The 14901-nt window shown below is 35.8% G+C and overlaps 3 protein-coding genes across 6 annotated transcripts; 2 read left to right on the top strand and 1 right to left on the bottom strand.

Annotated features, from left to right (window-relative positions):
• Positions 1-4182, top strand: LOC103336373 (ABC transporter G family member 22-like). Of its 3 annotated transcripts, none has more exons than XM_089055460.1 (10): positions 1-112; positions 329-792; positions 1329-1432; positions 1519-1748; positions 1919-2074; positions 2194-2377; positions 2477-2746; positions 2834-3406; positions 3528-3635; positions 3723-4182. In XM_089055460.1, the coding sequence occupies exons 2-10, from the start codon at positions 360-362 to the stop codon at positions 3981-3983; spliced, it is 2319 nt and encodes a 772-aa protein (XP_088911586.1). In that variant the 5' UTR covers positions 1-112; positions 329-359; the 3' UTR covers positions 3984-4182. The 3 variants fall into 3 exon arrangements, with proteins under 3 accessions (XP_088911586.1, XP_088911588.1, XP_088911587.1); XM_089055462.1 differs by having other exon boundaries at positions 3817-4099; XM_089055461.1 differs by having other exon boundaries at positions 65-112; positions 348-792.
• A 5862-nt stretch (positions 4183-10044) lies between these two features.
• LOC148915913 (uncharacterized) lies at positions 10045-11207 on the top strand. Its single transcript, XM_089053797.1, has one exon. The coding sequence runs from the start codon at positions 10193-10195 to the stop codon at positions 11162-11164; it is 972 nt and encodes a 323-aa protein (XP_088909923.1). The 5' UTR covers positions 10045-10192; the 3' UTR covers positions 11165-11207.
• A 1746-nt stretch (positions 11208-12953) lies between these two features.
• On the bottom strand, positions 12954-14901 carry LOC148915912 (uncharacterized). 2 transcript variants are annotated; one of them, XM_089054796.1, is made up of 6 exons: positions 14453-14901; positions 14042-14156; positions 13739-13820; positions 13607-13658; positions 13396-13517; positions 12954-13224 (listed from the first exon to the last, which is right to left on the bottom strand). In XM_089054796.1, the coding sequence occupies exons 1-6, from the start codon at positions 14849-14851 to the stop codon at positions 13188-13190; spliced, it is 807 nt and encodes a 268-aa protein (XP_088910922.1). In that variant the 5' UTR covers positions 14852-14901; the 3' UTR covers positions 12954-13187. The 2 variants fall into 2 exon arrangements, with proteins under 2 accessions (XP_088910922.1, XP_088910923.1); XM_089054797.1 differs by having other exon boundaries at positions 13463-13517; positions 14453-14900.

The following is a 14901-nucleotide window of genomic DNA, read 5'->3' as shown; positions in this document are numbered from 1 at the left end:
ACACTGGACAGGATTGGCCTTTATAAATCTTCAAAACCATTCTTTCCAAATGCATCCCTTTCCACTTATCTTCTTTGCTGCCTACTTCATTCGCATATTTTCTAGCTCACAAGTAATTGATCTTCTTCTTTCTCACTCTCCACTTCACTCAATTTACTTTAGTTTGACACATTTTATCATATATATAGAATTGGAATTTAATCAGAGGGAGGCAGTTACAAATATAATTGATGATTAGATTTTATTATCAGAAGCTAGAATAACGTATCTTTTTTCTTTTTAAGATTGTCTTTTTTTGGTTTTCTAATGCACTTGACTCATGGCACAGAGTTGAATTTTTCAAGCAGTTGAAAGAACGTATGGAGGCGGGTCGAGATTGTGAGTTAGACTGTGGTTCTGGTTTTGATCAGAGCACGTTTGAAGCTGCAACAACTGCACTGAGGACCGGAAACAAAGAGTTGTGTGTAAGCCAAGAAATGTTTGGCTGCTGCAACACAACTTGTATAACACAGCATGAAGAAAAGAAAAATGAAGCTGGAATATTGCGCAAACTAAGGAGAAGTTTTGAGAAGAAAATGGAATCACCAAGTGGAAAAATGATTCAGAAAACACAGTCGTTTGGCTCCCAACTATTGATCAACATGGATGAATTTATTCCTAGTGTTACTGGAAGCTTTGACAAGAAAGGTTCCATATTAAGCAGGGCATCTAGCAATGGGTTGGGCTATTCTTTCTCACTTGCTGCAGGTGACATCTCAGATATTGCGTTGAGAGTGCAGAGTCCAAAACACAGTATGATACTACTGCCAATTTTAAGTTATAATTAACCTACGTTTTTAGTATCAAAGATATATAAGAATTTTTTTTTTTTTTTGGTTGAGAGATTACTTGGATGATATTTGCACCCTGTGCACAATTTGATAGGCCCCAGTGGAGGAAAAAGGAAATATAAAATAAGAATTCTCAGTTTTATTTATTTATTATTTATCAAACAATATTTGTGAAGTTGGGATTTAAACTCGGGACCTCGGATGCTGGGGTAGATGTTTAACTATTGAAACCAACTAGATCTTTGTATAGTAATATTTCTCCTTCCATTATTATAAGGTGTCCTAAGTTCGAATTGCCCTTAGATTCTTCAACATAGAGCTACAAACTCTTTCATGTGTGAAAGTCTCAGGTAAGGTAGTTTGAGTGTGAGGTGTGGAGATAAAAGATACTTGCTAATACAATCTAGATCCTAATAATGACAAATTAAATTAATGTTTGCCTCACTTCAGAAAAAATAAATAAGTTAACTGACTAACTTATGATCTTTATGGTAAAAGACAATACTTCAACAGCTAAGTCTACTTCAACTGAAGAAGGAGGTCCAGATGCAGACAAAGGGAGAAAATTACATGTGGAACCTACCTTACCAATTTATCTTAAGGTGACACATGAAACCAACAGATGCATATTAAGACAAATGGTAATTTGGTTTATTTAATTGTTTCAACATTATGAATTGTGTTGCAGTTCGAAGATGTGAAGCATAAGGTAGCTGCAAAGGGTGTGAAAAGCTCAAATGCAGAGTACATACTGCATGGAATCTCTGGCTCAGTGCTTCCAGGAGAGGTTCTTGCTCTAATGGGACCTTCAGGAGGCGGCAAAACAACCTTGCTCAATCTCCTCAGTGGAAGAGTCAAACTCAACAGCGGCACCATCACTTACAATGACCAACCATACGCCAAGTCCCTCAAACGGAGGTATATATGACACATAACATGACAGTTGCTTACTCGTTACTATACAAATAAAAACAGAGGTTCAAATCTCGGCTCATATATAAACAAATGAAATGTTGTTGCGTCGGTTGGGATTTAAAAGTAGAGAACTTGATTTTGCAAATTTGCTGAAACTGATTTTGATGAAGCAGGATTGGATATGTAATGCAAGATGATCTTCTGTTCCCCCATCTTACAGTCAAAGAAACTCTAACTTATGCTGCCTTACTCCGTCTTCCCATTACCTTAACCAGAAACCAGAAAGAAGAAAGGGCCATGGATGTAATTAATGAGCTAGGCTTGGAAAGGTATCTGTATTGAAATTCTATGTAACATTAAGCATCCATCTGTTACTATTGGAAGGATCTTCTTAACTAATTTCCGGAATGAGATTGGCTCCTTGAACCATATGTGGTTTACTTTTCAGGTGCCAAGACACACTAATTGGTGGCACATTTGTTAGAGGAGTTTCTGGTGGTGAAAGAAAAAGAGTATGCATTGGCAATGAAATCCTGCTCAACCCATCACTTCTGTTTTTAGATGAACCAACATCTGGTCTTGATTCGACAGCAGCACTTCGAACACTTCAGATGCTTCACATTATTGCAAAGGTACTGGAATTTGAATTGTTTGGATGAACAACATGAATTGTTCATATGAAAATCATTTAAAAAAATCAAAATATTGGGTTGTGCTTCTGTATATTTTAGGCTGGAAAAACAGTGGTGACTACAATACATCAACCGTCTAGCAGGATCTTTAACGAGTTTGATAAGCTTATTCTCTTGGGTAGAGGAAGCTCCTTATACTTTGGAAAAGCCTCTGAAGCAATGATGTACTTCTCCTCAATTGGGTGTGCACCCCTTATAGCTATGAACCCGGCAGAGTTTCTCATTGATCTGGCAAACGGTAACACAAATGAAAAATCACTTCCAACAGAATTGGAGGATAGAGGGCCTTCTGCAGTTGACGTCCACGAGGTTGATTCGAAAACTGAATTTTGAATCCCACTTATAAATTTATAATTGCTAGCATGGAGCACAATCTTATTTTACATTTTTATGCAGTTTTTAGTTGAAGCCAATCAAATCAGACTTGGAAAAATGGAGAAGGCAAAGCTCCTAAGCTCTGTGCTGACAGAGGGTGAGAGTCAGATGCAGAGGATGTCATATTCAAGGGAATCAAAAGCAACTTGGTGCGAACAGTTTTTGATTCTTTGCAGGAGGGGCCTTAAAGAGAGACGCCACGAATACTTAAGCTGTCTGCGTGTAGTTCAAGTTATCTCCACTGCTATAATCATAGGACTTCTATGGTGGCAATCTGATGCTTCATCCCCAAGGCGAGTTCAAGATCAGGCAGGATTGTTGTTCTTCATTTCAGTATTTTGGGCTTTCTTTCCTATGTTTACTGCAGTTTTCACATTTCCACAAGAAAGAGCAATAGTAGCTAAAGAGAGATCAGTGGAGATGTACAAACTCAGTGCCTACTTTTTAGCTAGAAACATCAGTGATCTTCCTCTTGATCTCCTGCTCCCGATAGTGTTCCTCGTGATAGTGTACTTGATGGCAGGCTTGAAGCTCAGATTTTCTGCATTTTTTCAAACAATGCTTACAATTTTCCTCAGCATTGTGGCCTCTCAGGTAAAAATTATAAAAAAACTATCATATCAATAACTGTTCTTTTCCTTGAAACAAAGGCAAAAGTACTCTGTGTGTGTGTGTGTGTGTCTGGATTAAGAGATTATAAACTTCAAAATTGCAGGGTCTAGGATTGAGCATAGGTGCAGCATTTATCGACGTGAAAAAGGCAACAGCGCTAGCTTCCATCATTGTTATGACATTCATGTTATCTGGTGGATTCTTTATCCAGGTAAGATATATAACCTAGCCAACAAGCACATTCTGGATTTGTTAAACAGAATGTGACAAGTACATTATAAATTGTGTGTGGGTGCAGAAAGTTCCATCAATGGTTTCGTGGATACGCTCTATCTCTTTCAACTACCACACATACAGGCTACTCCTGAAAATTCAGTATGGTTGCTCATCAGGTAATTCAGGTACTTCTGGATATGAAGCTTGTCAGTCTCCCTTCATCAATGAATTAAGACTTGACTCTGGTGTGATGGAAGTGGGAGCTATGATGGTGATGATCATTGGGTACCGATTACTGGCCTATTTATTACTCAGAACAGTGAAGTTCAAGACAATGATGTAGTAGGATATCCAATTCTGAGACTACTTGATAATGAAAATCCCAGAATGTTTCTATCCATCGAAAATAGTACCTCTGTTCCCCATGTATTTCGATTTATTAAAAAATAGTTCAGTTTCTATGTGAGATTCTTGGACTGTTCAACAAAATTTATGTATGTCAAATTGAATAATCTAATATTTACTATAACTTGATTTTCCCACACTCTGTGCAGAGATATTTCGCATGTTCAATTTGTCAAGCGAGTTGTATAACATTTACTAGAGACTTTCTTAATTAGTATATTAGATGGTTATCTTCAGTCTTCATCATATTTAAAAGGAGAGTAACATGTTCGTCATACGTACCAAATCTATAATCTATCATTTTTGTGCTTAGGGTCCAGAAACGCAAACATTTTGCGGCCACTTCCATATCTTCTATATGTTTACATTTTGCAAGAATTTCATTGATGCAAGCATTTTTACTATAGATCTTCTTGAAGCTTCTCCGAAAAAGAAGATTTCTATAGAAATTTTGATGTCCATCAGCTGAAGAGGGTGAAAGAAAGTGAGATGAGGATGAAAAATTATGGGGCAGAGAGGGACTATCTTTTGCTTCGATGAACACCATCCATCCCCATATTAACACCATATAGATTCTCAAATGCTTCTTTCCCATTACTTACTTTTACTGTGAATTGTTTGTCATTTCAAAAGGTTGATATGCATACTTGAGGGGTTAAACTTGAGCACCACTTAGCGTCTAAATTATACCCTTCACTTTAAATTGTTAGACTACTTGATTCAACCACCGATTCATTAATTACTTATAATCAAAGAGGGCAAAACCACAATTATAATAAAAGAGTAAGGTTGATGGTGATTAATCAAAGACGGCAAAACCACAATTATACCCTTTTAACAATGAAGAATTTGAATAACAAACTTGAAATATAAGGATAATATAACTCTACTTTTTTACTCCCTCATTTTCGCTTCAATGTTATTAGTAGTGGAACCATTCATTACATGTTATATTTTATTTTGTCAAGTTTCTAATGTAGGACCTTATATTCTTCAACACTCCCTCTCTCGTGGAATCACTCTTTAGTGGGCCATACATGTAACCAATCCCACATTTATAACTTGCTCACTCTACTGTCCCAACTAAATATTCAACATGTGTGGGGTTTGATATAAAAGGTCTCGATGTTATTAGTAGTGAAACTATTTTTGTCAATTATATCTCTTACTTTTTGTTATAGTAGAATAATCTCTCCTTTTTTAATAAATAACAAAAAGTTATGTCTTAGGTCATTACTTTTATCTTCGGTCACTACATTTTGTTCGGTGTTTTTTTTATAAATATTCTAAACTCTCTTCATGCCTAATACTATCTAGTTTATGTAATAATTATTTATATAAACTTAAGATCCTTGCAAGCTTAAATTATTTTTCCTTTAACTTTATATCTTTTTACTAGCAATTGTTTATTTTATAAAGGCAAAAATATTATAAAGAAGATCCACGATGGATCTGATGACCATGCAAATTAAAGTTAACTCTATAACTAATATCTCAAAGGAAGAAGATGAAATCAAATACAAGTATTATCAGTAGATATAGCAAAATAAAGAAAACGAAAAAAAAAAAGGAAAAAACCCTAGAAAAATCTTGAAAAAGACCTTGCCACCACGAGCTTATTTGATTTCTCAAATTTCAGAACTGAAGAGCATGCGTTTAGGCAACCATCAAGCTTCGGTGACATTGAAACACTTAACCACCCATTTCATCATCAGGTGGGCCAATGGTCCCACAGAAAACATCGTCTGGCTTACGTGGATTTTGAGCCATGATCAACATCAATTACTCAAATGGTAGCCTATGAGTCATGCATGCAACATTACTCCCGTGCTGTTTTTGACACATTGAACATGACCTTAATTCCAGACAAGGCTTTGGAGAGAGCCTTGCAAGTTGGCAGAATCGAATAAGATGCTTGAAGAAGAAGAAGAAGCACTTGGGTTTTGTGATGATTTTGTTTTGTGATTTTGTGAAATCTGGAAAAATAAAAACTAAGGAGAAGTAGAGACGTGGAAGCTATTTGATCCTCTACTTCGCATCTTTCGTGAAAGCGACGCCAAACCCCCACGTGATTTAAATGTTTGAAACTCATCATCAAAGAGGTTTTCGATCCCATGGAGTTGGATGATATATATTGCAACTCTCGTGATCATGAGATTGATGTTTGCCCACCACAAACACCATTTTTAACTTCAATCCTACGTGCAATAATGACATCCAACTTCATTGATTTCGGTGGCCGGAAAAAGAATACAATATTATTGAAAGGAAATCACGAATGAATCACAAGGACGTCATATGAATTGACTTTGTTTCTAGGCTATAGCAATTATGTTTTCATCAAATTTTAGTTGTAGCTATATTTTGCAATTTACTGATCACATTTCAACAGTTACGGACAATCGTTTACACGTGTATATAATTATTTCAAATCGGCTATGTGTGTAAACCTACAAAGAACATACAATTATAAATCACTTACGTGTGTAGTCGATTGTCGTTTACAAAAATCTCACATCACATACATTTTATTTTTATCACACTCACATATGTTATCTGTTTAAATTAAAAATTCTAAGATTTGTTTTAATCATTGTGTCATGCATGCATCACCCATCGTAAGAGGTTGTAAATTCTTCCCACAAACATAAACCACGTTAAACAATGTCTTTGTTTTGTTTTTGGAGATATCCCCTTCTTAGAAAAAAGGACAAAGCAAATTAAAAGATGGAATTTGGTTAAGTTTCAAATGGGGGAAAATTAATTGAGGCGATCCGTCGACGCATGAAGTTGCCCTCTTATACCTGAACATTTGCACGCATATGCTGTCAAATGCCGACGTAATTTCTTGATGCCTTTGTATTGTTCGCTAATGGATATGCTTATTGTAGATAGTTCTATAATTTATAAACAATGACAAAGCTAGCTTGTCATTTTTGGGCAACGACTCTAGATTTTTAAAATTTTCCATATCGCTGCGTAAATTTTTGATGAGATAAAGAGACAGAGTCACACGAAAGATGAAATTTCGAAACATATATATGAGTTGGGTAATGTTATTTTATTTGGAAAAAAATTTATTTGAATTACAAGTGTTGGAATTTTTGTGACTATTTCAAAAATACAAAATTTATTTTATTATTTATTTTATGTTTCCAGATTTTGTGTGGTTTAATTACAAGTTTAAACTGAATTTATTTTGAAGATTTATTATATGAATGTTATGATCTGATTGTATATATTAATTTTTATTTCAAAAGCTTATTTGCGTGAGTTTTAGCAATTTTAGTCTTCAATTGGGATAATTATTGATTTGTTTTAAAGGTCTTTCTACAGCTTTATTCTCAAAGCTTTCATACGAACTTAATTTTTTTCAATGCCTTTGGCATTTAAAGATTTGAATTCAAAAATCATTTGCGTCAGTTTTGGTTGACCAATTTCTATTTTGCAATTGCTATATTGTTTTGCCATTAATTTGCTGATAATATAGCTGTTAAGTTTGTGAAAACGGGCAGACAATTATGTGGTTTTATTACTATTTCTTTTAATGCCTTAGCTTCTTGTTGAGGCGACTAACTATATATTTAAGCCCATTCTCTTTAATAGGGCATAATATATGAGGTAATTGTTCTTTCATATAAACCTTGAGGGAAAGATTCGAGTTGTTTATCCAACTCAAGTATTGTGAGTGTACGCTTATGATGGTCATATAGGTTGTTGTATCCTAGAGGGTAGGGTGCCATACAACCCTTGTTACACCGAGACTTGTCTCTGAGAGGCGAAATTTACTCTTAAGGACAGTGAATGACACACCTCAACCTAAAGCTAGTATTCTACTCAAAGTATCAATGGAGACCAACTTCTACATCCCAAAAGATAAGCATCTTGCTGTAATTTCATTGGTTTTATTTAATCTACTATATCAATGTAAATTACAATTTTCTAATATATATTCCTGTGATGTTTTGCAGGAAAGTGGCATCCATAAACCAAATTTTCCAACAAGAAGTAGTTCATCTATAAACTTATCTGATCAATTACTTATAATCACTAACTATTACATGATTGTTTACTTCAAAAGCACAACTAATATATATATAGAGTAATGCTCAAAAGCTAACTAGTTAGTTACTATGTCGTCATTTCACCGTCTCTACAATATATCTCATGATTCAATTCATTTACATTTTGGATCTTCATTAAAGGATCACCTTTCCAAAAATTCACTCACGTTGAAGAACATTTATCTAACTCTCACCAAATAAAAAGACAAACACAACATTTTTAATAAACAAGGAAATGTTCATGAATAATCAAGTACTTTGGCCACGGGTTATCTGTGGCTGACACGTATTGGTCATGGGTGTATCCGTAGTTTAAATGGAGCTTTTCTACTAATGAGTGGCTAAGCAAATTCCCATTTGGATGAAATTTTGCAGAAATAATCTTTAAATGAAAAAGCTGAATAATTTGAATTATGAAGTAGACCCAAATGAGTAGTTAGGGTGGTTTTGACTTATTAATTGATTAACGCTTAAGCATCATTCAATCTTATAGGCTATAGCTAGAATAGTATTGCATGACTGGCAAAAAGAGCAGCAGATACGTTGACTATGATTACTAGTATCAAATGGAAGATCAATTCATACACAATTTAAGATTGGAGTGAGTGGTGGACCAACACAGTCCGCAAATTGAGATCAAGTATTTCAATTCAAGTCTCCAAAACAAGCTTATATTTTAATGTTTGAATAAATTAAAGTTGAAATTAAAAATTTGAGAGGAATGAAATGCTGCCACGTAACAGAGTGAGCCATGTGGGGGGCTTATGGGATGTGAAATGCAAGTTTATGCAACATACCCGCGACGTTAGCCTATGATTAATTAAGTAATCAAATCTTTCTTCCTTCCTTCCTTGCACACACAGTTGCACTAATTCCTCGCTAATCCCAAGAAGCAACGTACACTGTATAGTATTAGTCCATACATGCATTGCATGCATGCCCACAATTAACTTGTTGACATTCTAAAACTAATCAAGATTTGCATTCTCTTATCAACTCTTTTTTTTTTTTGGTTACTATATTTTAAGCGTCCATGTGAACTTCGTATGGTAATCACGCGTTAGGGTTTTAAAATATATTAAACGGTTTATATTATGAAATTACGTTGTGGAGGTCATTTAAGAGATTCTTTATCACATCTCAACAAAAGAAAAATTTATGAATTTGTCACCCTACAACCTATTGTTAAACGTTTTTCGGCAAGATCATTACACTAAGAGCAAGTACTCTTATTTGCATATATTAGGTGCTATTAAGAGAATGAGAATGTGAGAATCGAACTTTTACCTTAAATGTGAGGTAAGTGCCGAATTTCTTCTGTTGTCTTCAATTTTTTTGTTTATTTTAGGCAAGGTCTATAAATATGGACACTAACAAAATAGACAAAACCACAAGATTAGATATACTTGTAATTTTGCCCCTATAATTAATGCTTCTAATAGCCTTCATCCTCTTAAGTTATAATTAAGCATTCATTCCTCAAACTCATTGCCGGAAGTGCAAGTTCTCTGATCCCTAGGACAGGACCATATGTATGAAGGACATATAGCTTTCACATGATGGTACTGGCAAGGCCAAATTGGTAATTTGAAAAACCACCCCACACCCACAGTACAGAAACTATGACAACTAATAAGCTTTGACTTATCAACCACAGTCACTCTCATCCCATATGAATGTGCCCAATGAAGAAATGCCACGTGAGCCGAAGGAGCCACGGCGCTAATCCGCCTAGTAACGAGCACGCCATAACATGTATACATGAAAATAACACACTTTGCATACCAAAATCAAAATCTCACAAATTCACACCCTTCCTTGGTCCTAACGCTTCCCCCAACCGCCCACGTTCATCTTCAACCCCACAATATCCAAATTGGTAATTTCACCTACCCTTCCCCTACAAATTTCTCTCCCACACCCACGCACACGCACACGCACACCTCCCACACATGCCCTTGCACTAACTCCAACGCATACTCTCCTAAATCCCAGACCCTGTTATATACCCCCACAACCTCTCTTTTCTCCACAAACTCATTTCCACATTCCACTTGAAAATACCATTTTGTGTTGCCAGAAAATGTTCTCAGCTCCTGTTGAGCAGATGCTGCAATGCCCGTCTGGGCCGTTCATCATGATGGACAAGAGATCATGGAACAAGCCCCACATTGAGGTTGCCCCAAATTGTCCTCGCTGTGCCTCTTCCAACACCAAATTTTGCTACTACAACAACTACAGCCTCTCGCAGCCTAGGTACTTTTGCAAAGGGTGCAGGAGGTATTGGACCAAAGGCGGTTCTTTGCGCAACGTGCCTGTAGGCGGTGGTTGTCGCAAGAACCGTCGCGGGAAGGCGGCAAAGCTCTCGCAGGCTGACCGCGCTTCCTTGTCTTGCTTTAATCATAACTCGAGTAGTTCTGATGACACATCTGGGCAGTACTCAAGTGGTACTGATAACCAGCCAGGTGGAGGCAATGGATCAGATATTGATTTGGCTGCTGTGTTTGCCAAGTTTTTGAACAACAACTCCTCCAACCCTGCTGATGAGCATGATCATCTTGATCAAGATCATGAACCCAATTTGGTAATTTCCAGCTCAGAGCTAAATGATGTTGATGGGTCCCAAAATTCTTCAAGGGCTGATCAAGATCTTGTTGAAGCCGTTGATCACTTGCTTGGAGGCCTAGTAGCTCCTGATCATCATGATCATCATGATCATCAACATCAACAAATACAAGAAGAAAATGTTCAGAGTTTTATGGGAATTAATCATGATCAACAAGATGATATGAATATTCACGAATTTGGGTTACAGGGTTTGCTAGGGAATGATGACCAAGTGGTGCAAGATGTGTTTTGGTCCGATGATGCAGCAACGACGTCGTCTTTGACGAGTAGCACTGCTAGTTTTTCATGGCAGCCCATGGTGCATCTGCAAGAGCTGGACTATTCACTACCGTCCGATGATGATCATATGAAGATCCCCACCAATCTTTGTAGTGATAATTGGAGCTCCTTTGATTTTTCAGGATTTGAAGTTTTCTCACGGTCTTAATTGGATGCTAATTACAAAGGCATTTTAACTTCTTGTTAGTTAATTTCGTTTTACAATTTTTGTTCTTCTGTAGTTAGGGATCGAGTTCAGTACTGTCACATTGCCATGGTAAAAAAACAATGTCATGGCATATACATATATTTACACCGATATATAATACAATAAATTTTTTATATTAATATATGACCGAGCGAGTCAATTAATATTTTGCTAACTTTATGGCTATTAATTTCTGCTGAGCTCATCACATTTGACTTTTATACATTCAAAGTTGCTTCTATGATTATTAGTTTATCATACGCCCTTATTTTATCAGGTATTTATTCATTGAATATCCTTGAAAAAAATTAGACGAATCGTAATTAATTAATTATGATAAAATAATTAAATAGACGAACACAATTTTTTCAAGAAACACTAAAATGATTGCCTATTAATTAATGCAATGGCAAGTATTTCCTGATTTAAGTGATCTTTTGCGAAAATAATTTATGAAATAAAACTTGAAAAAATTGACGATGAGATCCCGAAATACAATAGGAAGTATGTGTTACAAAGATGTCTCTCTTAATAATTTTTTTTTTGATATGTCTATCAATTCAAGCTCTCTCTGTACGTATGTAATCAAATCAAAACCAACCAAGATATTAAGACAAAAACAAGGACCAAGAACATACAGATACAACCTACAGAGAGCAGAAACATGTTAGCTTGAGTACGGGTGGGCCCCGAAAATTGAAGCAGATGTGGTCCTCCTCAACTCGTCACTATGAAATTATATATATATATATATTGAATAGTATTGTTCGTTATCTTTCCAGGGCATGTTCTACTGTATGCATAATGCATCTGCCTTCTGTACTTATAAATGGATCATGCAGCAATGTACAGCTAGATAAGCCTGCAGCATGTCGTGTACTTTTGTTTAAACGTGTTCTCTTTTTCGTTTTTTTCTCTTTTTTCTGGTGGATCATGTTGTGTTCATTTTTAAACGATGCTACCGTCAGGGGCGCGTAGGTTGATCCAAATTGTTGTACTCGAGTCAAGTCTCACAAACATATTAGTAATTTTGATCAATCTACGCTTATATGCGCTACCGATTCTAACACTCTTTATTTATTTATTTTCAAATAATCTGACTTATGCATAATATTGTTAAACAGTCCATCTAAATTATTGATCAGAGTCCCTAGATTTAATTTTAATGTATAGTAATGGATCACAGTATGGGAACATGTGTAATAATGATATATGAGACGTAAAAGTGAGGAGGCTATTTGAGGAGGTCAATCTCACCATCATCAAATGTAAAGAAATAATGGGGCTTAAACATTTTAAATATTTTGATGGTGGGATTGGCATCCTCACTTTAAACTCCTCATTGTAGATTCTCTCCTATATTGACCAAAAAAAAGGAAAAGAGAAAGGGCATGTATAACCCTTTTTTTTATGTAATTGGAGTCGGAGCTAAGGTGTGAGAAAAGATATGCGTTCTGAATTGCATGATTTAACTACAATTTTTTCTTTGAAGATTTGCAATGTATCATCCTCTTTGCAGTATAAGTTTCGGAAAGCAAAGCTAGACTAATCAGAGCTCTACAAGATTTTCAAAAAAAAATTCTTTCTTTCTTGTTAAGGCTTGTATATAAAGGAGAAGGGCCTCAATTTAATTTATGCCCTGGGCCACCCAAAAGTCATGGCCGGCTCTGGAAGAAGCTATCTAGGCCAGGAGTTCACTCACTACCATCAGATTTTGAACTCGTGTTCTTAGCCACAGAAGTCAAGCAAATCCTAAAATCAAGTAAATTCTAATAGATAAATCCAAATAGAGCATTCAGATTGTATTTGAATACCAATTTATGTGTGAAATAATTGGTTATTGGTTGTAAATAAATGAGACTCTAATCTCCACCATTATATCAGAGAAGGCATGTAAATAAATGTGGCTTGGTAGAACCGCAGAAGTCGAGAAATTCATGTTCAGTGTCTACCCCGAAGCTTGTCTAAAAGTGTGTCTAATCCTTCATGCGGGCCACTTCCATGAGACTTCAGCAACAACGCTGCAAAACTCAAAAAAGTAGAGAAACCCAATTAGCCTTGCCCAAAAAGAAAGGGAAAAAAAAACCACTTAAATTAGGAAATTTGAAAATAATTTGAGACTAATAAAAATATATTAGCATTAATTATCTCATTTGGATCTCAAAGTTAGGCTTCAAATATGGTATTGTTACCCCAAATAAAACCTCCCCATTGGAAGTGCCCCGCATGCAATGTGTAAGTAACTGAGTGTTTGCATACCTTCAGCCGCCATTGGATAGAGATCAAAGAAGGTACTTGCTGACTTTAAAAGTTTCTGCGTATTTATACAAATAAATGAATCAAACAATCAATCAAAGGAAGTAATTGTATGTAAGCATGATAACTAGGTTATATGATCCGTACCAGTACCAAGTCACCTGGTTTGAATGGAAGTTCTTCCATGCCAGTTGCTTTCCTGCATGTGTTCTCTTGTCAGGGCAGAATTTAGATCAAATGTATAATTTCTCTAAAGTACAAGACAATTGGAAATAATACCTAAGAAAGAGCTCTCCTTCAACTTGTTCATATTCAAAGAATGTGCAACCAGTGGCAAAGGGTATCTCTTTGTCTTTCCACTCTGTAAAACATCCAAAGACAAATCCAATCACTAGAAAATTTCATTTGAGGTGCCAATGTTATGTCCTATTGCAAAACATTCTTTTAATTGATTATATTTACACAATTATTAGTCGTGTTCAACTTTGTTTACTCAAACATGACCAAATTATTAAACACGTAACACGATACGACACACAGTGACGCAGTCAAATTTAAGATGATTAAGGTTGTGAAAGTTACCAAGATGCCAAATTACACTGGCGGTCAAGTTTCCACCTTCAGTCGCAGCATCAATGACGAAATGAATATTTAATCCCATCGCATCCATCACCTTGCTAAGAAAATGCACGGTCGCCTGGGCATATTCCCAAACACCTCATTTCATTAGTAAAGTACCTCTTTAACAAAAAAATTTCTTAATCAAATGAAATTTTGACCCCATTCTAAATCTCATTTATTCTTTAAACAAATAAGATATTGACATATATACTGACATTATTTTTCGTGAATAAATTAGGCGAATAAATCTAGTGTTCCTAGCATGTTTGTAATTAATTTCTCAAATACCAACAAAACCTATTAACTTGTGTCGCATCTTCCAATTTCAATAAAATTCACTATGAGTAGAGATGAAGGAGGAAGCAATGAAACCTCTTTTCCTACAAAAGGAACATAAAAGACAAGGTCTTGATAATGGCAGTCATCAGCCAGAAGTTGCTCTAGAGCTTGAATGTCCTTGGCATTGATGGCCTTGTAGAAATCTTGAACTGCCTCCAACACAGAAGGTGGGAGTGGCAGAGGTGCAATCCCACAAGATCCATCATCACTGCCAAAAACTCTCCATTTCTCATATTTGCAATTTTTCCCAACAATATTTGAAATTAATTTTTGCTGCAGCTTTTTCCCACTTAATGACAATTGGGTCTTCTGGTTTCTGATATGACTTGTTGCATTGAGTGCTTGTGGAAAAACAGAAAACAATGTGTTGAGGTTGAAGCTCTTGTTTGGGGTGAGGCAAGCTCCTACAGAATATTGGGTCAGAGAGGCCATAATTGGGAAAATTTGTGAGAGAAAGAGAAAAGTTGTTGTTAGGCATCCTA

The sequence above is a fragment of the Prunus mume genome, linkage group LG6, assembly GCF_029339155.1.
Source record: "Prunus mume cultivar Tortuosa linkage group LG6, ASM2933915v1, whole genome shotgun sequence".
In the NCBI taxonomy this organism is placed as follows: domain Eukaryota; kingdom Viridiplantae; phylum Streptophyta; class Magnoliopsida; order Rosales; family Rosaceae; genus Prunus; species Prunus mume.
Note: the sequence above shows the minus strand (reverse complement) of the source record. Positions and strands in the feature narration are given on the sequence as shown.

Coding starts and splice junctions, on each gene's coding strand:
- LOC103336373 (XM_089055460.1), top strand. CDS start 360: ATGGAGGCGGGTCGAGATTGTGAGTTAGACTGTGGTTCTGGTTTTGAT. Junction 793..1,328: donor AGTGCAGAGTCCAAAACACA/GTATGATACTAC, acceptor TTATGGTAAAAG/ACAATACTTCAACAGCTAAG. Junction 3,636..3,722: donor CTGGTGGATTCTTTATCCAG/GTAAGATATATA, acceptor GTGTGGGTGCAG/AAAGTTCCATCAATGGTTTC.
- LOC148915912 (XM_089054796.1), bottom strand. CDS start 14,851: ATGGCCTCTCTGACCCAATATTCTGTAGGAGCTTGCCTCACCCCAAAC. Junction 13,821..14,041: donor CAGTGTAATTTGGCATCTTG/GTAACTTTCACA, acceptor GATGTTTTACAG/AGTGGAAAGACAAAGAGATA. Junction 13,518..13,606: donor AACCAGGTGACTTGGTACTG/GTACGGATCATA, acceptor ATAAATACGCAG/AAACTTTTAAAGTCAGCAAG.
- LOC148915913 (XM_089053797.1), top strand. CDS start 10,193: ATGTTCTCAGCTCCTGTTGAGCAGATGCTGCAATGCCCGTCTGGGCCG.